At 36.2% G+C, this 26477-nt stretch overlaps 1 protein-coding gene across 4 annotated transcripts; it reads left to right on the top strand.

The window, feature by feature from the left end:
* Positions 1 to 616: 616 nt before the first annotated feature.
* LOC138706507 (bombesin receptor subtype-3-like) lies at positions 617 to 24362 on the top strand. 4 transcript variants are annotated; one of them, XM_069835877.1, is made up of 3 exons: positions 617 to 813; positions 6568 to 6670; positions 22321 to 24362. In XM_069835877.1, exons 2-3 carry the CDS (start codon positions 6641 to 6643, stop codon positions 23764 to 23766), a joined length of 1476 nt encoding a protein of 491 aa, XP_069691978.1. In that variant the 5' UTR covers positions 617 to 813; positions 6568 to 6640; the 3' UTR covers positions 23767 to 24362. The 4 variants fall into 4 exon arrangements, with proteins under 4 accessions (XP_069691978.1, XP_069691967.1, XP_069691987.1 ...); XM_069835886.1 differs by lacking the exon at positions 617 to 813 and adding an exon at positions 4471 to 4765; XM_069835866.1 differs by lacking the exon at positions 6568 to 6670.
* The last annotated feature ends 2115 nt before the right edge of the window (positions 24363 to 26477 follow it).

Here is a 26477-nt window from a genome sequence, read left to right as displayed (position 1 = left end):
TGCCCGCCCGCACACTGCTGCTTCAACTCGAGAATTGCTGGATCAATTCGGTTGGGAAATCTTTGATCATCCGCCCTATAGTCCAGACCTTGCTCCTAGCGATTTTCACCTTTTCACTAAGCTGAAAGACTTTCTGGGTGGTACGCGTTTTGGAAGTGTTGAAGAGTTGAAGAAGACAGTGAACACCTGGCTTAATGAACTGGCGGCAGAGGAGTATAACACGGGACTTCTAAAGCTAGTGAACAGATACGACAAATGTTTAAATGTAGGTGGTGATTATGTAGAGAAGTAAAGGAACCTTCAATTATGTAACAGACTTTGTTTTTTCAAATAAATATATATATTTTTTAATTATTACAACAAAACGGTCGTTATTTCCTGGATCCTCCTCGTCCCTTTTATGCAATAGGCCCCTGGACGCCAGAGATCTCAAGGTAAAAAAAGCTGGTGGGAACGCGCAAAAAAATCATGGCTTCCCAAATGTGAAATCTTGATGCAGTGAGGGAAATGCCCGTCAATGAGAATGCGTCGTCCAATCACGTGCAACGCGCGACGAGTTGGAGGGGCAATGCTCTGTTGTCACAGAACCGCTCGATCTGAAGTTAGAGTACTACGACCAGCGGTATGTGCTGGCTGTCTAGACTTGTTACGCTACGTGTGCGACTTAAATTTAAGAAAAAGTAGACCTGTAAACTCGCTTTCGAATACAAGACGATTAATTCAAATGCTTACGTGCAGTGCTGGAGCTTGACTACACCGATGAAGATAACGAAATGCGTTGAAAATAAACTTTTCCAAATTATGATTGCATTCGTAAGTACACCGTACTGTAACAATTAAGTTAATTTAAGGGCACACGGCATCGCCTATCTTGGCAATGTTTATTTATGTCTTACATAAGGAACTTTTTCTCGAAAACTGTTGAAACTAGATAGCTGAATCTTTTACAGCTCATGAACACATAACTTGAATTTATTCTAAAACAGTCGTTTTTCTTTAATTAATTTTCTTCCTGAGAAATATATTTCTTTTCCCATTCGCATATTTTTTCAATAATTTTCAGCACATTACTCCATATAACATATTTTACAAAATTTAACAAATTTCAAAAACAGTAAATCATTAAAATGAACAATTCCAGAAAATTTCAGCTTTCTAGATTAAATGTAAGTTGAGAAAAGATTCCTTTTTATTAAAAACAAATAAACTTACGGAAAATAAGCGTTAAAATAGGACTACGTCAAATTCTCAGAAAAACGAAAAGTTAACATGGATATAATTTTAGTAGGCCTATAATCATATACGTACTATTTTAAAGAGGAAAAATCAAAGAATATTTTTTGTTGGTTATTTAACGACGCTGTATCAACTACGAGGTTATTTAGCGTCGATGAGATTTGTGATAGCGAGATGATATTTGGCGAGATGAGGCCGAGGATTCGACATAGATTACCTGGCATTCACCTTACGGTTGGAGAAAACCTCGGAAAAAACCCAACCAGGTAATCAGCCCAAGCGGGGATCGAACCCGCGCCCGAGTGCAACTTCAGACCGGCAGGCAAGCGCCTTAATCGACTGAGCCACGCCGGTGGCCTCAAAGAATATTGGAAAAATATATAAAATGTGTAATTTCTCGCCCAAAATCCGTAGATTTATGAATAATGAGAGTTATTATTCAAACTTATATACCTCTTCCCATGAAATAGCAAATTAAAATGGACATAAATTTTTATAGTCATAAGCAAAGCTCGGAACTTGGGGACTTGTGTCTTTGCACGTGGCTAAGCGACTGGACTTCCATGTCAACAACTCCCGCTTCCAGCACGGAGGTACAGTCAGTTCTGCTATAAAAGTGGTTTCTGGCTGTAACAACATATTGATTGTATTATGGTAGGTTGAAACACATAATTTTACAGCATATGTATAATGAAAATAAACACGAGTCAAATTTACTGTTCTGCTCTATACATGTTATTACAGTGTATGACTACGTACATTCGAAGATTTTCGAACCCATAACTTCTTCGCCTGTTAGTTAAACATGATTTGAAACGAGAGAAACTTATTTCCACCTCACATGAAGTGACGGGAACAAACTTAAAATACTGAATGTTTTTCACTGTTACTGTTTTCTATTCGATTTTCAGTAGTTGCTAGCTATCTGAGAAAGAATTTCCCAAATTTTTCTCGAAAATAGTTTTCAATTTGTGTGTCACTACTAGGGCAGGTTCCTCTACGACTTGATCCATGGCTATGGACAAATTTTCCACCGATTTAAGGGACTGCAATGTCTTTCGCCGTTCCAACCTCTAGTTTATGTGTGGCACAATTTACAAAATATAAACTTTCCATTCGAAGAAAATAATGTATCTCCTCCTAAGTCCTCCACGAAATTCTGCAGCTAAAATTTAAAAAATGTATTTTCAAACTTCTATAATACCCATTCGAATAACACGTATTTTCTCATTTCTCAAACAGACCGTTTTCCTGTAATTCTCTGAATGTCATTGGCTTCGACACGACACAATTCTCGTCCGTCTTCTTGTCGTTCGATGTGACCACTTCTTAGTACACACGACTGTCCCTGAGCACTTGCAGCGTGAGCTTTGTGTACGTTGTACCTGTAACCTTACTCATGCACACGACACAAGTCCCCAAGTTCCGAGCTTTAGTCATAAGTTATTATACCATTTAAAAGAGGAGAAATCAAATAATACTGGAAAAATAAAATGTATAATTTCTCGCCCTAAATCCGTAGAATTTGTCCCGCAGGAGTACTTTTACATGCCACTAAATATGCTGACATGAGCCTGTCGCACACTTAAATGCCATCGACCTGGCCCGGGATCGAACCCGAAACCTCGGGCAAAGAAGGCCAGCGCTATACCAACTGCGCCAACCAGGCCGACGCTTCAGCATATTTTTACCCTAATGGGTATCGTTGGTTTGTTTCCTAAACGCCACACGGCGAGATGCGCTATATTTCCCCTCTACTATTCTCAAAATATCCAACGTAATAAATCCATTTATGACACGTAGTCTGTAGAGGATCGTCGGTAAAATGTTGTAAAAGTGAACTTCCGTCCAGGGGAATGTCCCCTAACATTTTATTGTGAAAATCTTAACATTTATTTTATTTTTCTGTTATTTCGTTTTTTTTCTTTTCCTTCTTCAGTCCTGATTCCTGAAGTTAAAATCTATACTAATAATAAATCTGTAGCCGAAATTTTTCTGGTAATTTTCGATTTTCCAAAAACAATTGGTCCTAACATATATAATTAACCACCCTGAAACCGAAAATCGCTTTTTTGACATTTTTGTTTGTATGTCTGTCTGTCTGTCTGTATGTTTGTTACCTTTTCACGCGATAATGACTGAACGGATTTCGATGAAAATTGGAATATAAATTAAGTTCGTTGTAACTTAGATTATAGGCTATATGGCATTCAAAATACATTATTTAAAAGGGGGGTTATAAGGGGGGCCTGAATTAAATATATCGAAATATCTCGCTTATTATTGATTTTTATTAAAAATGTTACATAACAAATATTTCTTTAAAAATCATTTCCGATAAGTTTTATTCTTTGAAAAATTTTAATAGGACTGATATTTAATGAGATAAATGAGTTTTAAAATTAAAATAACTGCCATCTAAGGCCGTATAATGAATTAAAAAACAAATGACTTCGTCTATAAGGGGCTTTGGACAGCAACAATCGAAAGCTATGAAAGATAGCCTACAGATAACGTTTCTGCGTTTCTATGAAGTAATATCTGAAGCTAAATTAACCGATTTGTATAATTAATTATTAATTCACCATTGGAAAGTGTAGTTTCTCTAGATGGACATAATGCTATAATGTTATCACAGTAACTTCTGAGTGAATCGAGGACAGGTAAGATTAAAATAGATTCTTATGCACCGAAAACTTGATAGGCTATTCTGTATATTCGTTTCCTGTATTTCCTAAACTAATTTTTATGACCAAATGAGTGGTCTCTGTATCAAAATGATCGCATTTTAATTTTTTAATTAAATTTAAATTAAGTAACATAATAAACGATTTATCCTTCTATCAAACACGAATGTTCCCTGGATCAAATGTCCTATTTTAATTATATAATTACTTTATATTTATTTCTAATGGGTGCAGCGGAGCGCACGGGTACGGCTAGTAAGGGACATAAAATCGAGAAACTGAGATTTCCACTCAAAACCATTATACATGCCTTTAAGGTGAATATAATGTATATTATATGCATTATTAAGCTAAAAATTGCTTAAACATGCATTATACATGTTTTTTATCCCCCAAAAAGGCCAAAATATGCAAATATGCACGGAAAAAGCACACATATTTGGAACTGGAAAGTAACGAAATGGATAAGTACTAAGTTTGAGCTATGTCCTGTGTTCCTATAAAACATGCATTTGCATTGAATTCTCGTCTCTAATAATAAACAATGAAACTGACAGAATATTCTGTTAGGAGAATGTTTAACTGATAGCAGTGATGCATCATGTGACTCGTCAATCAGTAGCGACAATGGTTCAGATTAATGGAGGGAAAGTCCGAATCCGCCTCCAGCGCAGCGGTAAGGTTTAGTAACCTCCCAGCTAACGAGTTATTAACATATAGCACCTTTTATTTTACACTTAACGGACTACACAACCGTTTCATTTAACATCTCACTCACCGCCTTCTTTTTTCGCCAGTCATTAGTGACAGCTACTTATAATATCGATCTCGCGATTTTCCTGGTAAGTACAGCTCTTTGACTTGCTTGTTCTGCTTGTACCAATATTTCGTTAGGAATTTCAATGCAATCCATTATTTCTACAAATTAATCTCAGACAAAACCATTTGTATTAAACACTTCCTTTTTATTTTCCTATCATAGTAGGCAATCTGACGTTTTCTCTGCCATAGTGACTGATTAAGAAGATTCTCAATCTATATATATAATTTGAACTGGGAATGGAAATTACGGGAAAACGGCTGAACGGATTTTAATGAATGACCCCTCATTTTGAAGCTTGGCATCCAAGGATTTTCAGAAAAATAGTAACTTTCAGTGAAGCGTTAGTTTTCTTACATAATTTTTCTATTTTCCAAAATCCATTTTTCGTCAGTTTTGAGAACTAATTACATTTTAGTATGAAACAAAAAAAAAACACACTCCAATAAACAATAGGCTATTACACGAAGGCCATGACCTGCAGGATTGCTGACATATTTAGAGCTCAAATGCAATTGGTTATTAAAAACTTCAAGACTTACTAAAAATAATTTACAGCTCTGATTCTGCGATGTGTAATTTTCTGAGTATAGCTGTGTATTGGATATTAAAATCTATAAAACTTGAGGTGGTTTGATGACATTATTACCATTAGAAATGAAATATTATTATAGTTAATGCCATGACGTGACTATTTTTCATTAATTATACATAGGCTATTAATGCTATAATGATGATATGAAAGTGAAACGTTTTGGGGTTACGTAAGTAGATGTAAATTAGATTTTCTTTTCTCTAATTTACTGAGTGGCGGCTATATATTATATTTATATAACTACAAAACTTACGTGGGATAATATTATTAAAAATCAAATATGTTTATAGTTGCTAATCAATTGGAGTTGAGTCTTTTTCATATAGGCTACTTAATGGCTGTGTGGTGTAGATATTTATATGAAGCATTATCTTCAGTAGACTTATTGGTTCGAGAGAGCGCAAAAATTACAGTTCCTAAGGAAAGACCAGTAGGTATTACTTACTCATAAAATAAGAAGTCTACAAAATTATGTAGTCTCCCGATCATTTGAGCAAGATCTCTTAGCAGGATAAAATGATTTTACCCTCTACATTTCAAACTCTACATGTAGCAGCTATACCAAGATGCTATGTCTGTTGTTCGAAAGCATAGCAAACCTGACTTTTTCTAACTTTCACCTACAATCCACAATGACCTGAAATAGTTATTGCTTTACTCCCGCATGAAATACCCCTGATCGTCCTGATATTGTTACTTGCGTTTTCGCGTTGAAAGTAAAAAACTGAAGGTAGATGAGTTCAAGAAAAAGTATTTGGCATAAAAAACCATTCAGAGGGAGTATGTTTCATTACTACGGAAGCAAATAACTTTCAAAATGTGTGGTATTCTTCATTGAAAATAAATCTGAAAAATTGTTATTTGAACGTCTAATGAACTTCATTTGCAGCAATTGCTGCACAAGCCACTAGTTGTTATTATAGTTCCATCTACAAATTCTCAATAATTTCGGTTCCAACAACATACAAAATACAATTATTAATTTATTTTCTCGATATATAATTCAAAATACCATAAAACATTTAGTTAGATTTCATACTCGCATGTCAAGTTCTACATAACGGTCTTGTAACGTAAATAACTATTACGAAAGATTCAAATTTACTGCTTAGGAATTTTCTTTTTCCAAGTAACGATAATCAGAGTCGAGAACTTGAATAAGGTTCACACAGCAGCCACGAATTTCGCACAGCACTGAGACACCTAATCGTGCTATTGTAATGCTCTAGGTCTACGCTGTTGCTGCTGACGTCAAATAATAGGAGGAGCTCTCAAGAGATCCTGCCTGAAGGCCGGTCAGAGATGTTGCATCTCGCGAACAGCAAATCTCAGGTAATCTCAACTCCTGCTGACCCTGGTGGCCGAGGTCGTCGTTAATCGAGGTCTGACAGTTGAGGCTGAGAATGCTGGCATGCCAGATACTCATTCAACTTATGAATCACTTACTTGTACTTACTTACTGGCTTTTAAGGAACCCGGAGGTTCATTGCAGTCCTCACATAAGCCCGCCATCGGTCCCTATCCTGAGCAAGATTAATCCATTCTCTATCATATCCCACTTCCCTCAAATCCATTTTAATATTATCTTCCCATCTACGTCTCGGCCTCACTAAAGGTCTTTTTCCCTCCGGCCTCCCAACTAACGCTCTATATGCATTTCTGGATTCGCCCATACGTGCTACATGCCCTGCCCATCTCAGACGTCTGGATTTAATGTTTCTAATTATGTCAGGTGAAGAATAAAATGCGTGCAGTTCTGTGTTGTGTAACTTTCTCCATTCTCCTGTAACTTCATCCCTCTTAGCCCCAAATATTTTCCTAAGCACCTTATTCTCAAACACCCTTAATCTCTGTTCCTCTCTCAAGGTGAGAGTCCAAGTTTCACAACCATACAGAACAACCGGTAATACAGGGGCATCATTTTATTTTTACTTCAATTTTCATTGTACCTTAGTTTTTGAATGTACTTCACTCCCACCCCTTCTACTAAGGAAGTTCCAACTCCACACAGAACCAAGACCGCAGATAGTAAGCAGTACTGAGTTACTGAGTATAGTACGTTCCAGAAATATGTTCGCGTTTTCCAGTGACGAAAGAGCTTTCAACATTGAATCATATTTTCGCACAGGTACTGTCCGTTTGCCTACGTCGCATCCCGATTTCCCCCACCTGCTTCTGCTCGCCCCTCTGTAAAAGCTGGGCTGTCTTAGCTCTTTTCTGAAAATATTAATTTCTCTTAGGAATTGGACGTTTACGTAATATTATACAGCTGTTTAATTTAACTTAAATAAAAGGGCCTCGTTAAGTAATTAACTGTCACGTGATTTCCTCCCTTTCTACAATCCTGCGGCATAACCACTTGGACGGACAGTAGATAGCATGTCTGAGTAATTTTATATTTTCGGGTCGGGTAGAAGTGAAGATTGAATTCACAGTACGTAGAGTAGGTACAGAATTATTTCAACATGAGTTACTAGTACGAAGGACGAAACTGGCAATTGGAATTAGATGCAATAGTCTATAGTGCGATAATATGCACAAAAGAACTGAAACCTGTATCGAAATGAACGGCCACCATTTTCAAAATTGTGTTTAAATATTCATATTATGATTATTTTTCAATTTAACTTCTTTCTCTATATTGTACGCTAATGTGCTGTAGACAGTATACACTGCATAATGAATACGTTCGCATGGATAACTCACTTCATGAGTAAAAACACTTATTCTTAATACAGTACTGTACTTTGATTAAAGAAAAACCTAATGAAAATTATCAAACTCAAAATCGCGATATTTCCTAGTTTACGTAAATGCATGGACTACTTTTCTTCCATCCTATACCTAGTAGAGTGATTTGTGTTTTACGCCAGTATCATCGAACTCCAGTCTTGGAGGGGGGAGCAAGCGGTGTTTCCGGTTCTCTAAAGGTAGACAGGTTAATATTAAAAATGTTAGTAAAAATAAAATGATGTCCCTGTATAACTGTTTTATAAATTCTAACTTTCAGATTTTTCGACAGCAGACTGGATGATAAAAGTTTCTCAACCCAATAATAACAGGCATTTCCCATATTTATTCTGTGTTTAATTTCCTCCCGAGTATCATTTATATTTGTTATTGTTGCTCCCAGATATTTGAATTTCTCCACCTCTTCGAAAGTTAAATTTCCAATTTTTATATTTCCATTTCGTACAATATTCTCGTCACGAGACATAATAATATACTTTGTCTTTTCGGGATTTACTTCCAAACCTATCTCTTTACTTGCTTCCAGTAAAATTCCCGTGTTTTCCCTAATCGTTTGTGTATTTTCTCCTAACATATTCACGTCATCCGCATAAACATATTCACGTCATCCGCATAGACAAGCAGCTGATGTAACCCGTTCAATCACTTACTTATGAATCACTTACCGGTAAAAAAAAAATAACTTTGTTCCTTTATTTTTGGATTAACAAGCCGAAATTCAGGAGTGTAGCGTCCATGGATGTGACTGAAACATTGCTTTCCTTTCAATTTTTAAAGGAAAGATTTTTATGTGTATACGGATAAGTTATTTTTCTTATATTTCGTTATTTTATGTTTTTACAATGTTTTGACTCGGGATGAATTCGCGGGTCGATGTGAGATATTAGCTTCCAGCTATACCTGCCTGTGACAATGGATTGCTGGGAAGAAAAGCGGAAACAGAGAGATACAAAAGCATAATGCTTTCCTTCTCTTTAAACTAGGGCAGCGTTTCTCAAACTATGGTCCGCGGACCACCTGTGGTCCTCGAGGTCTGCCCTTGTGGTCCTTCAAAAAAGACAGAAGAAAACAAAATTCAAACGAATTGCGTATCACACTATAGCTTAAAATCTCAGAGTTTGGAAATGACATTTTGTGAAATTTCTTACCCTATCCGTCTATGACTTCCCACTCTACTCTCAGCAACAAAAGAGGGATTTAAAGCACTATACACGTGGTGTTTCTCGCCATCTTTTCCCTGCACATCTGGCGCCGCGCCTGTAACCCAGCCAGGGACCACCCGAATTCATAACAGAGGACCAAAGTACCGAACCTTAATTCAATTTTAAAATATAAGTATACTGGTTTTAAAATATGCTACGAAAATGACAAATTTGCTTTCGAAGGGAACATAAGTAAGGTGGTCCGCGGAACTGTTCTGACTTAAAAAAGTGGTCCCGACTTCAAAAAAGTTTGAGAACGCTGAACTAGGGTATAGCGTATATTCGTGACTAGACTGTGGTTTTACGTGATTATTACATAAAATAAAATGAAAATAACAGTAATTTAGGAAAAGGGACGCCATTTAAATAACGGGACATTTGGCGTCCCGAGCATACTTTTCTCGAGACAGGAGACAATGGCTCAAAAAAAAAAGGGATAATTCCTTTAAAAACGGGACGTCTGGTCACCTTACAATAAACCCTCCACGGTATGTAACTTGCGCTCACATCACAGCTTATTTCTGACGTTTTTCCGCTGTATTTACAAGCATCAGCATGCAGCATGTGGTGTTGTATAAAACGTGATACTGTGTATAAATCAATCAATCAATCAAACTCCTGTATCTCCTCATGAGGAGCATAGGGCATTCACAAAGTGCCTCCATCGGACCCTATTTGTAGCCAACTTCTTCACTTCGCTCCATGTTTTCCCCTCCCTAGCAATTTCCTCCAAAACTGTTCTCTTCCATGTATTTTTTGGACTTCCTCTTGTTCTACTACCCTGGGGGTTCCAATCCAAAGCCATTCTTTCTACTGCTCCATCTTCTTTCCTGATTGTGTGCCCTATTGATACTGTGTATGTATGTATGTATGTATTTATTTACACTGCAAGTGGGCAAGCACCCGGTGGCAGTAGTATATACAATATTAGCAATACACAATAAAATGATAACCAATACACAATAAAATTTACAATACACAATACAATTTTACAACACATATACAATTTTACACACAATACAATAATAATTCACAATACAGTTTAACACAATAATAATAAAACATAAAATAAAATACCTAATTTTATAATACAACCTACATAATTATCTATAGGTCCTACATAAGTTTCAATAGTCTTTCACTTTACTCTCATCTCATTCCCTGTAGTGGCACTATGACGCATTTGACTGACACTTTAGCACACATTTCACTGACACTCTGTAACACATTTCACTGACACTATAGAACACATTTCATTGGCGCTATAAATTATCACTGATCGGAACTGTTCACTGCACTGTGAATGTATGTATTTATTTACACTGCAAGTGGGCAAGCACCCGGTGGCAGTGGTATATACAATATTAACAATACACAGTTAAATACACAGTAGCGTTTAAAAAATTACAGTACCCCACAGATTCACCCATACGTGCTACATGCCCTGCCCATCTCAAACATCTCATTATGTTAGGTCAATAATAGAATGTGTGCAGCTCTGCGTTGTGTAATTTTCACCATTCTCCTGTAACTTCATCCCTCTTAGCCCCAAATATTTTCCTAAGCGCCTTATTCTCGAAAACCCTTAACTTATGTTCCTCTCTCAAAGTGAGAGTCCATGAATATTGAATATTATGCTGAAAAATAAATTAATAATCCGATGGTAATATCCCTAAAATTACTACTGTTAATGTAATTGCGTGCGAGGAAGGAATTACTGTAAATGCTTGGCATGATATTTAGCGTCCATTACCGCGAACACAGCAAACGGACGATAGATTTAAACATCATTACAGGTAAAAGCAAACCCTACATTTTTATTGCTATATACAGCTCTAGTAAACAGTAATATGTGATTGAAAAACGTAGAATGCCGTTGATTAAAATCAAAATTACTAAATATTAACTGCATGGACGTTGTTCAAAGTAATGTAGGCATATTCCAGTAACGAAAACTTTCTTCATTGTACCCAAAGCCTTCAGAATGGCATGCAATGTGTTGCATTACTGTCTGCTGTATGTTACGACACATTGTATAATCGTTTTCCGCGATTTTTCAACCATTCTTACTTGCGTCAGCAAACCCGATAAGGAAGTGCAAGCCCCGGATGGACGTTGATAATCTCCTCGCTCGTTATTTTTATCATTTCCTACTATAGTCATTGTCCAGTATAAGGACTAGACTGCGCTCTTTCTATGCCTATATGGAAATTAACAGAAATTCAAATAACTCAACCAAAACATCATCATTATCATCATCGTAGTCATCAACAATGCCGCGATCATCTTTCGTCAAGGTAAAGGTCATATAATATTCATTTCCCGCTCAGATTTTGATCCACCATTAAACATTTACAAGTAGTGGTGCTCCTTGTTTATCTGGGAAACGTGACTCAATGTCATGTTTTAAGATGACATAAGTGAAACAATATAATAATAATAATAATAATAATAATAATAATAATAATAATAATAATAATAATATTATTATTATTATTATTATTACCGGTATTATTATTATTATTATTATTATTATTATTATTATTATTATTATTATTATTATTATTATTATATTGAACTGTTACATCAGCTGCTTGTCTATGCGAATGACGTGAATATGTTACGAGAAAATCCACAAAGTATTAGCACAGTCTAGTATATACAGTCACGAAGCTCAATACTTACTAAATATGCAAACATAAACAGTTGAAATACGCATCCATAGATAGTTGCTAAACACCAGGATCGCTACTATTAGCCTCATCACCTTTCCCCAGCAGGCGATAAAATGTATTGTACTTTCGATATCGTATTCTTTTGAAAAAATTAACACTTTCCTTCCACTATTGAAATATATAAGGTTTATATATTATTTTCATAAAGTACCTATATATTATATTTTATAAACTCACCTTCCTGGATAACTCTGACCTCTTTTTCTTACAATATTTATAGTACCACAAACGTCTTCTTGTCCCATATTATTATTCAAATTATTGTATTTTAGCCATTTACAGTTATTACAACCGATAACGAACATTTCACAGTTTACACAACTTTTCACAACATTGCGAAATACGGCACAGTCAATGCCTTTTCGATCTAGACCAGGCCGTAATGTATGTTCGGGTTTTCTATTTCAGTGTATGGAGCTCAGTGAAATATTATATTACAACTTTATTGCGTATTATTGCTAAGTTTTATTTAGTGTAATGTATCCATAAGTTCCGTTTACTTCTTGTTGCTAATATGGTGCAGAAATAATTACGAAACTGTGTTATTTTAATGTGAAGAGAATTTTACGTGTTAACATTAACATAGTTTAGAATGGAAGCTATTTTGAGGTTCAATAAAAATGAATTTATATTGTGATTTTAATTTAGCACATCTACTTTCCTTAATTGTAGACAGAAAATTTACCATACCACTCCTATGAAATTAGTTACGATTGTGTTACTTCGTCTCTTAGGTAGCAGATAAATAGAATAATTCAGTAGCTACTCAATTGTAGTATTAAAATACAAATAGAATATGACGAGTGTCATAGATGACATTATATTTAATTATAATGTATAATTGCAAATATAGGAATATAAGTTAAATATAGTAAACATAACCTCTAATTTCCATATGACATAACATACATATGTAGTGGCAGGGCATTGGAGACCACTAAAATTAGACAGAAATGGGCAACTGGTACAGTAAACATAACCTATAATTTCAACGTATCTAAATATTCGTGCGGTGCAACTGAAAATTATTGAATCGTGCAATTATGAATGTACAAGAATTTTGCAATATTTAATCGAAATAAAGGCAGGTATTACACATACGAACAACGTAATTTTCACACCAAAAATAATATTACACCTTAACTCGCAAGGAATTATGTCTGAAGTGTCTCCTAATCATTGTTTTAAATTTTATTAATGCAATTACACTACATTTTAGAGAAATATATGTTACTCTTTATGCATTCCAATTAATTTATATGGTTGAAACGCCGCCCTTCGTGATCGGGTTAAGCGAGTCAAATGGTCTGCCTTACGGCCTATATTAGATCACGATGGCAGTGACACAGTCTATTGTTCCTAATACTCACAGCGCTCCAAGCGGCTAGCAACTATCGCGAGAAATGCAAAATATCACCCCAAGCTTCGTGACTGTATATAGTAGACTGTGCTATTAGGGAAAACACGGTAAGTTCACTCGAAGCAAGTAAAGAGATAGGTTTTGGAAGTAAATTCCGAAAAGCCAAAGTATATGATTATGTCTCGTGACCAGAATATTGTACGAAATGGAAATATAAAAATTAGAAATATATCCTTTGAAGAGGTGGAAAAATTCAAATATCTTGGAGCAACAGTAACAAATATAAATGACACTCGGGAAAAAATATAACGCAGAATAAATATGGGAAATGTCTGTTATTATTCGGTTGAGAAGCTTTTGTCATCCAGTCTGCTCTCAAAAAAGCTGAAAGTTAGAATTTATAAAACAGTTATATTATTGGTTGTTCTGTATGGTTGTGAAACCTGGACTCTTACTTTGAGAGAAGAACAGGGGTTAACGGTGTTTGAGAATCAGGTGCTTAGGAAAATATTTGGGACTAAGAGGGATGAAGTTACAGGAGAATGGAGAAGGTTACATAACACAGAACTGCACGCATTGCTCACCTGACATATTATGAACATTAAATCCAGACGTTTGAAGAACATGTAGCACGTATGGGGGAATCAAGAAATGCATATAGAGTGTTAGTTGGGAGGCGGAGGGAAAAAAGACCTTTGGTGAGGCCGAGACATAGATGGGAGGATAATATTAAACTGGATTTGAGAGAGGTGGGATGTGATTGTAGAGACTGGATTAATCTTGCTCAGGATAGGGACCGATGGTGAACTTATGTGAGGGCGGCAATTAACCTGCGGGTTCCTTAAAAGCCAAGTAAGTTGTTGTTAATATTTACTACTACTACTACTACTACTACTACTACTAACTACTACTACTAACTACTACTAACTACTACTACTAACTACCAACTACCAACTACCCACTACCACTACTACTACTACTACTACTCCTGCTGCTGCTGCTACTACTACTACTACTACTATACTACTACTACTCCTGCTGCTGCTGCTACTACTACTACTATACTACTACTACTATACTACTACTATACTACTACTACTACTATACTACTACTACTACTACTATACTACTACTACTACTACTACTACTATACTACTACTATACTACTACTACTACTATACTATTACTACTACTATACTACTACTATACTACTACTACTATACTACTACTACACTACTACTACTACTACTACTACTATACTACTACTACTACTACTACTACTACTACTACATGTTAGACATAGTCCATCTCCTCTACACAGAGTTCAAACCGGAATTCTCTTACTTAGTAGCCACACTCATTATTAGGAACGGAAGTAAATAATAAGTTTATATTTACAGTATACCGTGACATCAAGAATTATACTCTCAAAAGAATATTATATGTTTTCTCAGAGGTGTCTGCGAAATCAAGGTTCATCGCCAAGGAAAGGTCGGCAATGACGCAAATGAAAACTTCCATGAACAGGTTTCTCTCGCATCGTGATGCTTTCTCGCTTCTGCAACAATCAGCCGCGCAGTTTCTGCGTCATTAGTAGTTCTGGAACTGGGCTTGATGAGGACGATGATGATGATGATGATGGCATTAGCATAAAACTGAAATAAGAGTAGTAACAAGATTTTGTATGGTATCTCCATTTTTATACGTAGTTTCCCATATCGTACTTAAAATTCCAATTCGATATCAATTTTTAGACAGTTTTGTTTCACTGTAGTTTGTCTCTCGGCGACAAAGTCCACTGTTGCACGCTAAAATTTCCTAACTAGAGGATGTAAATTCACTATCCGGATTAGACGGCGTGGTGACCCATATAAACGAAGCATATCAACGTCACACTCGTACAGTATTATCGGTTTGTTTCCGTTCTTTTAAGTTTTCCATTATAAACGGTTTCCCGATTAACCGACGGCCCAATTAACTGGATTCAACTATATTAATTGGTATCGTGATGAGTTGACTCGCTTATGTATTTGTTTTTCACGAACCGCTGTTGATACGTTAATAATAAATCTCAATGTCAAGTAGTTGTACGATGAATCCTCGTCACATCTTGCCATATTTCTGACGTTTCGCTGGTACCGGTACTAATTCTATCGGAGCTGAAAAGTTTCGTAATCCTTAAACAGCTGATGAAAACATTAATCAATATTTTATTCACAAATAATAATTGGGTTTACTTGTGCAAAACTGGCTAATACAAAATTCAAATATGACCTCCATTGTTCTTCTATTACTAAAGGCCCATTCACAATGAAGATTAAACATACCGTAACATAAACACAGAAGTTTGCGGCCAGGTTACCAAATGGGATCATTTACAATGATTCACATAAACATTGCCGTTAGACGTTAACATAAAAAGTTTGCAAACTCCAAACTTTCATGCTTATGTTTGCGTGATTTGCAAACAGTACACAATCGTGGAACGCTGAAGTATACGACAGAATATGAAGAAATGACGTCGTTATGTTTCCATGGTTACCAAGTATCTTTGCGGTTATATTTATGTGAATGTTCTTGATTTTACCGTAACGTTTACATTTTTAAGTTAACGCTTACCGGTACGTTATGTTTAATTTTCATTGTGAATGAGCCTTAACAGTTTCACTTTCTGGCACCATACATCATTCATAATTTACCTGTAAAGGATGATTCACAATGAACTAGGAATGGAAACGACAACGACGAGAACGGAAATATTGTTAAAACAAATGTATTTAAATGTGAGCATTCACAATTAACGAGAAGCTTGCAGAAGCCCGGGAACGGGAACGTGAAAATTAATTGAGGGGCTTAGAACAAAAAGCAGGTGACATTATTAAAAAAAATGAGGTAAGTGCGTGTTGTGATATCCCAAAAGGATGTTTCTTTGGGATAAAATCAGGTAAGTGATCACACTGTGCAGTGCTGCTATATGGGCATCATTTCACCAAACTAGTGTATAATATTCCATTGCATGTAGAACTTTAACTGTAATTTCCTCAAAACTAGGTTTCCGTCACTTACCTGCTTTTTGTTCTAAGCCCCTCAATTGTGAATGCTCACATTTTAAATACATTTTAACAGTATTTCCGTTCTCGTTGTAGTTTTCGTTCCCGACTTATTGTGGACCAGCCCTAAGTCTGTCCAGCAGTAGACGCTGAACCTGCATTGCCGCAAAATATTGGAGAGCTAGACTGTTAATGGCTTAAATGTCAAAACAGCACATTAGAAACCAACCACATCACACATAATTCACAAGAAAATCCTCCGAATTTTTATACATTTGCCCAGTTGCTGATAACAAATACCAAATTCTATTTAGTCGTCAACAGTGGTCTCACGGTTAACATGGTCGTCGTTGGATCTCAGGTTCGCGGTTTCTTACCCGGCCGAGGATGAGGGATTTTCAAAGGACGATAAAATCCTGACATGACTTCCTGCAGGAGGGGAATAAAGCTGCGGAGGTCTTGCCGTATTACGGGAGAAAAAACTATTCCTAATAGTGGATTTTAGGAAAAATTCGTCAGTTACTTCTCACAAACGTCGAATTTAACGCTAAATAACTTCTGCAGTTGAAAACGTCATAAAATAAGAGACTATATTGCTATAATTCTATTCATAATAGCATTGAATTATATTCAGAGAAACTGATTTGCAAAAAAAAAAAAAAAAAAAAAAAAACACAATCCACTTAAAGCTACGGTTTGTTTACGGGGATCATCGCCGGACGTACATCGCAGGCGATTATAAACACTGGCGACCATCGCCAGGAAGCGGTTTCTTTATCAGCGTACATCGCTGTCAATTCTCATTTGTTTTGTTTCATCCTCTTCATCTACTACAGATGGTCATGTAAAATAGTTAACATAGGTCAAGGACTTTACAGAAAAATGAATAGGAATAAATCCAAGATTCTGAAGATACCATTTATTCTAGAAGAGGACGATATCTGTATTCAGCATGCCTATGATAAAAGGAAGCTGTAAAGGGGACAGTCCCCTTTTTGGCCTAAATTCCGATGCCCCATAATTTTTGTCGGGACTCGAAAAAATCCCATATTTTAATCAAAATTTATTTCAGAAATTAAAAATCAATAATTTCTCTAACTGGTGTTTACTTCATGAAATAGTGTATTCATTAACATTCCATGGTATTCGTACATTGCTTCAAAGCTAGAATATGGAATCAGTAAAAAAAAAAAATAATAATAATACTGCTATAGCCATAGTCTCCTCCAGATATGGAGGGTAGCTGTGAATATATTGAATAAGCAGCTGCGGACAGCCGATGAGGGGTGGTCCTCCAGCTTGGGGGTTGGGCGAAGGGCTAAGAACCCATCACAGTAAAAAACAGCTTCTTATGAAACCTTAAAATAAGCCTCGGAATGGGACTGATTCTCTTTATGGTTGTGAAATTGGACTCTCACTTTGAGAGAGGAACATAGGTTAAGGGTGTTTGAAAATAAGGTGTTTAGGAAAATATTTGGGACTAAGAGGGATGAAGTTACAGGAGAATGGAGAAAGTTACACAACACAGAACTGCACGCATTGTATTCTTCACCTGACATAATTAGGAACATTAAATCCAGACGTTTGAGATGGGCAGGGCGTGTTTGAAAACCATTGGAAAAGTTCGAAAACAGTATTTTAATCATGTCCCCATAAGTGTCTGATATGTTTCTTGATACTTCGCTGTTTAAATGATATGTTTTATTTAACGATGCTCACAACTGCAGAGGTTATATCAGCGTCGCTGGATGTGCCAGAATTTTGTCCCGCAGGAATCCTTTTACATGCAAGTAAATCTACTGACATGAGCCTGTCGCATTTAAGCACACTTAAATGCCATCGACCTGGCACGGGATCGAACACGCAACCTTGGGCATAGAAGGCCAGCGCTATACCAACTCGCCAACCAGACTTGGCTGTGGTGTGGGAAGCAATGCTTAGTAGAGTTGAGCTTAAACGATATTTCCAAGTATCTGTGACAACTGTGACTGTGACAATTAAATATCTGTGACTTTTATCTGTGATTTTGTCACACCGATATTTTATATCGATAAGTAAGCACGATATGCATGAATTACACCGATAAAAATTAACAGGAAATATTGAAAAGCAGTGCAATGTGAATACGAATTCTCTATACACGCCACATATCAGTGGCGTATATGGGAAAATGCAACAAATAAGTTATGTACATGTACCATTAACAAATAAATACTAAGCTAACTCAACAGAAACATGTAAAAAGTTAACCTCATATACCAAGAGGTTATATCGCAGTTGATTTTAGATATGGAATCAGTTGATAATTTTTAAATGTAGTTGGGTATGGAGAAATTGAGGTTATGTGATTATCCCAATCGTTTTAAAAATTGATCCTTTTTATTGTATATAATATAATGGATAAATAATTATTTTAAGTCGTGCATTAACATTATAATATTGAGTCAGAATAAAAATTAACGACACATCAGTATTCGGAAAAACAATGGAAAGTAATTACAAAACAAAACTGTTGTTCAGACAGGATTTTACACAAGATAAAGTATTGGTAACCTATGGTATTATTATTATTTAAATCGTGTAATCGTTATATAATTTATAATAAGATGGTGAAATAAGTTGCCCATCATATTAGCCAGTTTTGTCTCGTTCGGTTTTAATTGAGTGGAAAATACTTACACATTAATATAAATTGACAGTAAGCTTAATATGAAAATGTGAAGATCTCGGGAGAATACATAAAATATTTATAAAACATATATACAGACTAAAATATGAAAACAAAATGTCAGATTCATGATTATATTATTATAATGCCGCTAATAACTTTGCAACACATCATCACTTTGAAAAAAATAATATTGAACAAAATATCACGAAAAAATAATCAAATACCACCGCCCGATTGCTGTTATTGTATCATGCGCATGCGCAAACCCACGACGTAGAGGAGAAAATATCAGTCAGACGTTGCAACGGTGACAGAGTACTGAATACGGAGCAGATTTCGATAGCGATATTTTGTCACAGATATTTCGCGTCATCAGTCACAGGTTTATCTGTGACAAAAAAATACCTGTGACAAAATATCGGTTTGTGAAATATCGGCCATCTCTAATGCTTAGTATGTCCAATTACAGAAGCCTTTAAAAAAGACATAACAAATTTAAGCGCAGCATCTCTTGATAACCGCTATAACGGGAACTTGCATGTGTGAAGTGCTCGACGCGCAGTTGAATAGATCCTCCTTTAGCTATTATTAGATAAAGACTGGAAGATTTAAACTTTGTAACTTTGCATGTGACTCGGTTAAGAGAGAAGTTTTATATGATATCCTTATTGAATTTGGTATTCCCAAGAAACTAGTTCGATTAATTAAAATGTGTCTCAGTGAAACGTACAGCAGAGTTCGTATAGGTCAGTTTCTGTCAGATGCATTTCGAATTCACTGTGGGCTAAAGCAAGGAGATGCACTATCACCTTTACTTTTTAACTTCGCTCTAGAGTATGCCATTAGGAAAGTCCAGGATAACAGAGAGGGCTTGGAATTGAACGGGTTACATCAGCTGCTTGTCTAGGCGGATGACGTGAATATGTTAGGAGAAAATCCACAAACGATTAGGGAAAACACGGGAATTTTACTGGAAGCAAGTAAAGAGATAGGTTTGGAAATAAATCCCGAAAAGACAAAGTATATTATTATGTCTCGTGACAAGAATATTGTACGAAATGGAAATATAAAAATTGGAAATTTATCTTTCGAAGAGGTGGAGAAGTTCAAATATCTTGGAGCAACAGTAACAAATATAAATGACACTCGGGAGGAAATTAAACACAGAATAAATATGGGAAATGCATGTTATTATTCGGTTGAGAAACTTTTATCATCCAGTCTGCTGTCAAAAAATTTGAAAGTTAGAATTTATAAAACAGTTATATTACCGGTTGTTCTTTATGGTTGTGAAACTTGGACTCTCACTTTGAGAGAGGAACATAGGTTAAGGGTGATTGAGAATAAGGTGCTTAGGAAAATATTTGGGGCTAAGAGGGATGAAGTTACAGGAGAATGGAGAAAGTTACACAACACAGAACTGCACGCATTGTATTCTTCACTTGACATACAGTAGCATGCAAATTAATCCGAACAACGTAATTACTTATGCAAAAACACTCAAACAGGATAAAAAAAAAAGGATCTAAGACATACCTCAGTAATCTATGTGGCCTCCCTTGTTCCTAATAACAGCTCTGAGACGATTTGGCATGGATTCCACTAATTTCCCACAAATATTTTTCATTTCTTCATCGCGAAACCATACACCAATGAGGGCAGAAATCATCTTCTCCTTTGTAGAACAATCCATTTTTTGCATTCTTCTTTTTCAAATTGACCACAAGTTCTCAATGGGGTTGATGTCGGGTGAGTTGCCTGGCCAGGGGAGTACCTGAATATTCTTCTTGTTGAAGAATTCTGTAGCTTTTCGAGACGTATGGCATGGTGCCAGGTCTTGTTGGAACACACCTCTGCCATCCGGAAATGATTTTTGCAACTGGGGTACGATTCTGGTTTCCAATAAATGAATATATTTATCAGAATTCATCATTCCCTTGATAGATATGAATGCTCCAGGCCCTTCATGTGTAAAACAACCCCAAAACATTACTTTAGGGAGGTATTTGTGTGCTTCTTGGAGATGAGCTGCTGTTACTTTTTCGGATCCTTTCCATACGTAAGAAACACGGTGGCCGTGGACCTCGAAATGAGACTCATCGGAAAAAAGTACATTCTTTCAGTCATTCACTGTTCAGTGTTGATGTAATTTTGCCCACATTAAGCGTTTTTTGCACATAACAGGGGTTAGCAGTTGCTTCTTAATAGGCTTATGAGCCCTTCGTCCAGATTTCAAAAGCCTATGCCACACTGTTGTGACGTGAATATTCGCCCCAGTGATAGCCATTAACTCGCGGGTTAAGTCGACAGCAGTTAGTCTAGGATTTAATTTACTTTTCCTGACAATTAAACGATCATCTGCAGGTGAAGTCTTCCTTTTCCGGCCACAGTTTCCTTTTTTCTAGGGTGTGATGGATCCAGTCTCCCTGTATCGTTTTATGATCGAATTAACAGTAGCCAAACCGATGTGACATTCTGCAGCAATTTGCCTCTGTGTCATAGAAGAATGCTCTGCTAATGTTATAATTTTAGATCGTTTTCGTGGAGTTGTATCCATTTGTGAGGACGACAGAATGTACACAGGATTGCAGTATTAAGTCTTCAACACAACTGAAATGCTTATAAGTACAAAACGACAGGCAAAATGTCACATATTATAAAAAAAAATAATGACAGAGCTTCAACAATGGAATTACACGTACTACAGATGTCAATTAAAGCGGTATGAGCAGCTGTGAGGCCAACAATGACAGAAAATGTAAAAATATGTCTTGTTCGGATTAATTTGCACGCTACTGTAATTAGGAACATTAAATCCAGACGTTTGAGATGGGCAGGGCATGTAGCACATATGGGCGAATCCAGAAATGCATATAGAGTGTTAGTTGGGAGGCCGGAGGGAAAAAGACCTTTAGGGAGACCGAGATGTAGGTGGGAGGATAATATTAAAATGGATTTGAGGGAGGTGGGATATGATGATAGAGAATGGATTAATCTTGCTCAGGATAGGGACCAATGGCGGGCTTATGTGAGGGTGGCAATGAACCTCCGGGTTCCTTAAAAGCCAGTAAGTAACGCTGTAAACCACGCTTCCTCAACCGTAATGTGCACCATATCCAAATATAATTGATGTCATTGTATCGTATTAGACGTCATAATTATGTTTTTTATAATTAACGCATCTGCCTGATATTACGTTTCTTTCATTTTCAGGTAGCAGTAATGTTACTTTTTGTAACAGCCATTTCTGAAGAAATCTCAGCAGACATCATACAACCAACAAATTGGAAATCCTGCTATGTAGATATCAAAGATATCTTCAGTACCCTGCACTATTTATCTGCAGCAAGCAATTCAGAAGAAACACTACCCCAATTCATTGAATCCAAATTGACGAATACTTCGCGCAACATGGTACATCTTGAAACTGTGAAGAACAGATTGCAGCAGAATATTGAACAGTGTTTGACGTCAATAACAGATCATTATTACAATTTATATAACATGGACTATGATTCACTCGAGCGCATGTATTTGGAATCTTTAATAAAAGAGAAACGGAAATTTTTCCTAGAAGTATACAATTTCACTAGATGTGTTACAAACAGTACAGAAAGTGATGACTTCACAGAGATCAACTGGACAACAGTGAAATCTTATGCAGACAATTTGACATTGGAGATAGTGCATATAGAGAACGATGAGCATGAACAGATGCTACTGCGAAGTTACATTCAACCAGTCCTCCAAGGCATTATATTTGTAACCGGCTTAGTTAGTAACGGAATTCTACTTGCAATCTTCGTCAAACACAAAGAAATGCGAACGTCTACCAACATCATGTTAATAAACCTGGTGGTAGGCGATATTTATTCTCTTGTTGTAAACTTGCCCTTATTTTACATCTATTCTACCTTCACGACCTGGAAACTTGGCGAAGAAACATGCAAGCTACTTCGCTTCTCTCGGCATCTCGGTATTGGAGTCAACATATTTTCTGTTACGGCGCTGAGTGTTCAGCGCTACTGTGCAGCATTGAAATCTTCCCGCGGGAAGAAACTTAAACGTCAGCTTTCAACATTTTTAGTTGTGTGCGTATGGGTTCTGGCATGTCTCTTTGCCGCTCCTCACACATTTTTCGCAGGTTTTTATGGAAGCAGATGTTCCAATTCGGGTATCAAACACGAATCGTATATTACTATTATCACGTTGTTTGAATTCATTATGTTGTGTATATTTCCTGTCGTCACCATTTCGTTTTTTACGATATTGACAGGATGCACACTCTCCTTCACTGTAGACAAGAAAGCAAAGAAGGAAAGACAAGCTGTTCGGCGAGTGACAAATATTCTAGCAGTCCTGACGATTGTGGTCACAATCAGTTATGTTCCGTATTACGTATATCGGTTTCTCTACATTTGGTGCGGACTAGAACTCAGTCTTAAATCGCATACAGTTCTCCAAGTCGTGCTGTATACACTGATGTTCTGCAACGCGTGCTTCAACCCCGTAGCAATGTACATCGTGAGTCAGACATTCAGACGCTATTTTCATTTTTATTTATTTTGGTGCTGCGGAGAAGTCGAAGACAACAACAATACAGACCTTACTTCATATGCAGAAGATGTGATTCAATCAACAACTCAATATAACACATAATAATCATCCAATCATCGGATATCTATGTGTGTTTATATAACACAAATTATAATTATGCGGAATATGCATGATAAGAGCTTTTTTGTATTAAATTTTAACATACCTTGTTAACATGTTTCGACCTATTTTGGGTCATCTTCAGAACTGGTCATTGTTGGTCTTGGCGCCTCTTGTTTCCTGTGTGGGTGCGTTCGTAGTGTAGAGTCAAAGAGTGTATGTGTTTTGAAATTGAGTTGTGTGTTGAGAATATCATTGGGGTGTGTTTTTGTATATCTGTATATTTCATATTGTTCTAGTGTGTTGAGTTTCTGGCTTTTTGGTTGGATGTGCTGTATTTCCATGTCTGTGTTGATGTCTCTGTAGGTGTGGTTGGCATTTGTGATGTGTTCTGCATATGTGGAGGTGTTTTGTAATTTTGTTATGGCTGTGATATGTTCTTTGTAACGCGTTTGAAACGATCTGCCTGTCTGTCCTATGTAGAAGTTGTTGCAGGTGTTACACCTACAGAAACATCAACACAGACATGGAAATACTGCACATCCAACCAAAAAGCCAGAAACTCAACACACTAGAACAATATGAAATATACAGACACACGAAAACACACCCCCAACGATATTCTCAACACACAACTCAATTTCAAAACACATACACTCTTTGACTCTACACTACGAACGCACCCACACAGGAAACAAGAGGCGCCAAGACCAACAACGACCAGTTCTGAAGATGACCCAAAATAGGTCGAAACATGTTAACAATGTACGTTATAATTTAACACAAGAAAGTTCTTATCATACATATTCCGAAGTGATACAGTGTTAAAAGTTGTGTAATCAAGATGTATAATTATACATTCAACACTGATATAAGTAGGATGCATGACTCCCCCTGGTTAAGGGTGACCTTGATCTGGTCCAAAAGCGGGACATTTGAAGGAAAAAAACAAGTACCAAAGCTATCCATTGTTATTAATATTACAATTTCATTGTTCATACATCTCTGAAGAGGAAATATCCTTCAGTAGCTTTGGGGATTTTAATAAATACAGTGAAATTCGTTTATATGTAAAATGCTTCAAATTATATTGTACTGTTACAATACCCTTTACTGCTTCTACTCATACTCTATTTCTTTCAACTGACCACTGGGTGTTGATTAGTGAAAATATCCTTTCAACATTGGCATTTTATACAATTATTAAAAAAAGAATTGATATATACAGCAAAAGTTTGCAAACACTTAACATTCACAACCTGTTCAAAAATGTTGTTGTTTTCTAATTCCAGGCATTTGACAATAAAGTCATTTGACCTCTTGCACGCCAATATTTTTCAAAGATATTGTCATGGTCAGCCACTGAAGCACAGATTTTGAGGTGTTCTGAATCCATTTCTTGATTTGAGTTGCACAATGGGCAGTTAGGGGACTGATATATTCCAATTCTATGCAGATACTTGGCCAATCATGGCCTGTTGCCAATCTAAATGCAGCTACAGACGATTTTCATGGTAAATCGGGAACTAACTGTGGATTTTGATACAGAGAGTTCCATTTTTTCCCTTGTGATTGTGCTAACAAATTTTGTTTGTTGAAGTCTAAGTATGTAGATTTAATAAATCTTTTCACAGAGTAATACGTAGATTTAGTAACAGATCTGTAAGTAGCAGTGCTGCCCTTCTTTGCTAAAGCATTCACATTCTCGTTTCCCAGGATTCCACAATGGGATGGTATCCATTGGAATACAATTCTTTTATTGAGTGTTATTAATTGAGAGAGCATTTTAGTTATTTCTGCTGTTTGAGATGAAGGAGTGTGTCTAGAGACTTTTGATAGAATAGCTGCTTTGGAGCCTGACAATATAACTGCATTTTAAAATTTATTGATGTGGCATAGAAGATTCCTGAGACTTTCACTTATTGCAATGATTTCTCCATCAAAACTTGTTGTTCCATATCCAAGAGCTCTATAAAGAGAGAAGAGACAGCACGTAACACCTGCACTTTGTTCCCTGGAGATTAAGGATCCGTCAGTGTATAAATGAAGCCAGTTTTGTGGAGGGTAACTAATACTAATTATCTCTAAAGACAATTGCTTCATTATTTCAGTCTTTACTTCTGATTTCAGTATTTCTTCTGTTAAATTTAGATTATACTCTATATTTAATAGAGTTAAAGGATTTGGTTTAATTTGTAAATTTCCTTTTAAATTCGGGTTGTTGATTTTCTGTTTTAATTCTTGAACCATGGATATGAAACTTTTTTGAGTTTTTAATCTACAGAGAGGACTGTATGAATGCCAATTGTTTCCTGATAATCTGATAAGTTTTTCATATTGGATCAGTGCTTTTCTTCTCTTGTCATTTTGATGCTGTTAATATTAGTGAGGAATCTCATAGAATCTATTGGAGTTGTTTTGATTCCACCAGTAATGAGTCTGAGGGCTTGGTTTTGAACATATTCTATTTCGTTTATGAAAAGTGAAGGAATTAAAATTTCTCCACAGTACGTCAGCACTGGCTGTATAAACATTTTGTATGTAGTGTTCAAAGTATTTCTAGAGCATCACCATTTTTTTCCTGCTAGTCTTTTCAGAAGGGACAATCTTTTACGAACTTTTTCAGAAATATATTTCAAATGGTTGCACCATGTTAACTTACTGTCGAAAATAACTCCAAGATATTTGGATTCATAAGTCCTAGGAAGGTGTTG

This window comes from Periplaneta americana, chromosome 1 (genome assembly GCF_040183065.1).
Source record: "Periplaneta americana isolate PAMFEO1 chromosome 1, P.americana_PAMFEO1_priV1, whole genome shotgun sequence".
Lineage (NCBI taxonomy): Eukaryota > Metazoa > Arthropoda > Insecta > Blattodea > Blattidae > Periplaneta > Periplaneta americana.
This window is presented reverse-complemented; position numbering and strand designations above follow the sequence as displayed.

What these genes read in the sequence shown, in the direction of transcription:
- LOC138706507 (XM_069835866.1), top strand. Translation starts at nt 760, where the DNA reads ATGAAGATAACGAAATGCGTTGAAAATAAACTTTTCCAAATTATGATT. An exon ending in TCCAAATTATGATTGCATTC is followed by an intron (nt 814 to 22,320) that starts GTAAGTACACCG and finishes TTTCATTTTCAG; the next exon opens with GTAGCAGTAATGTTACTTTT.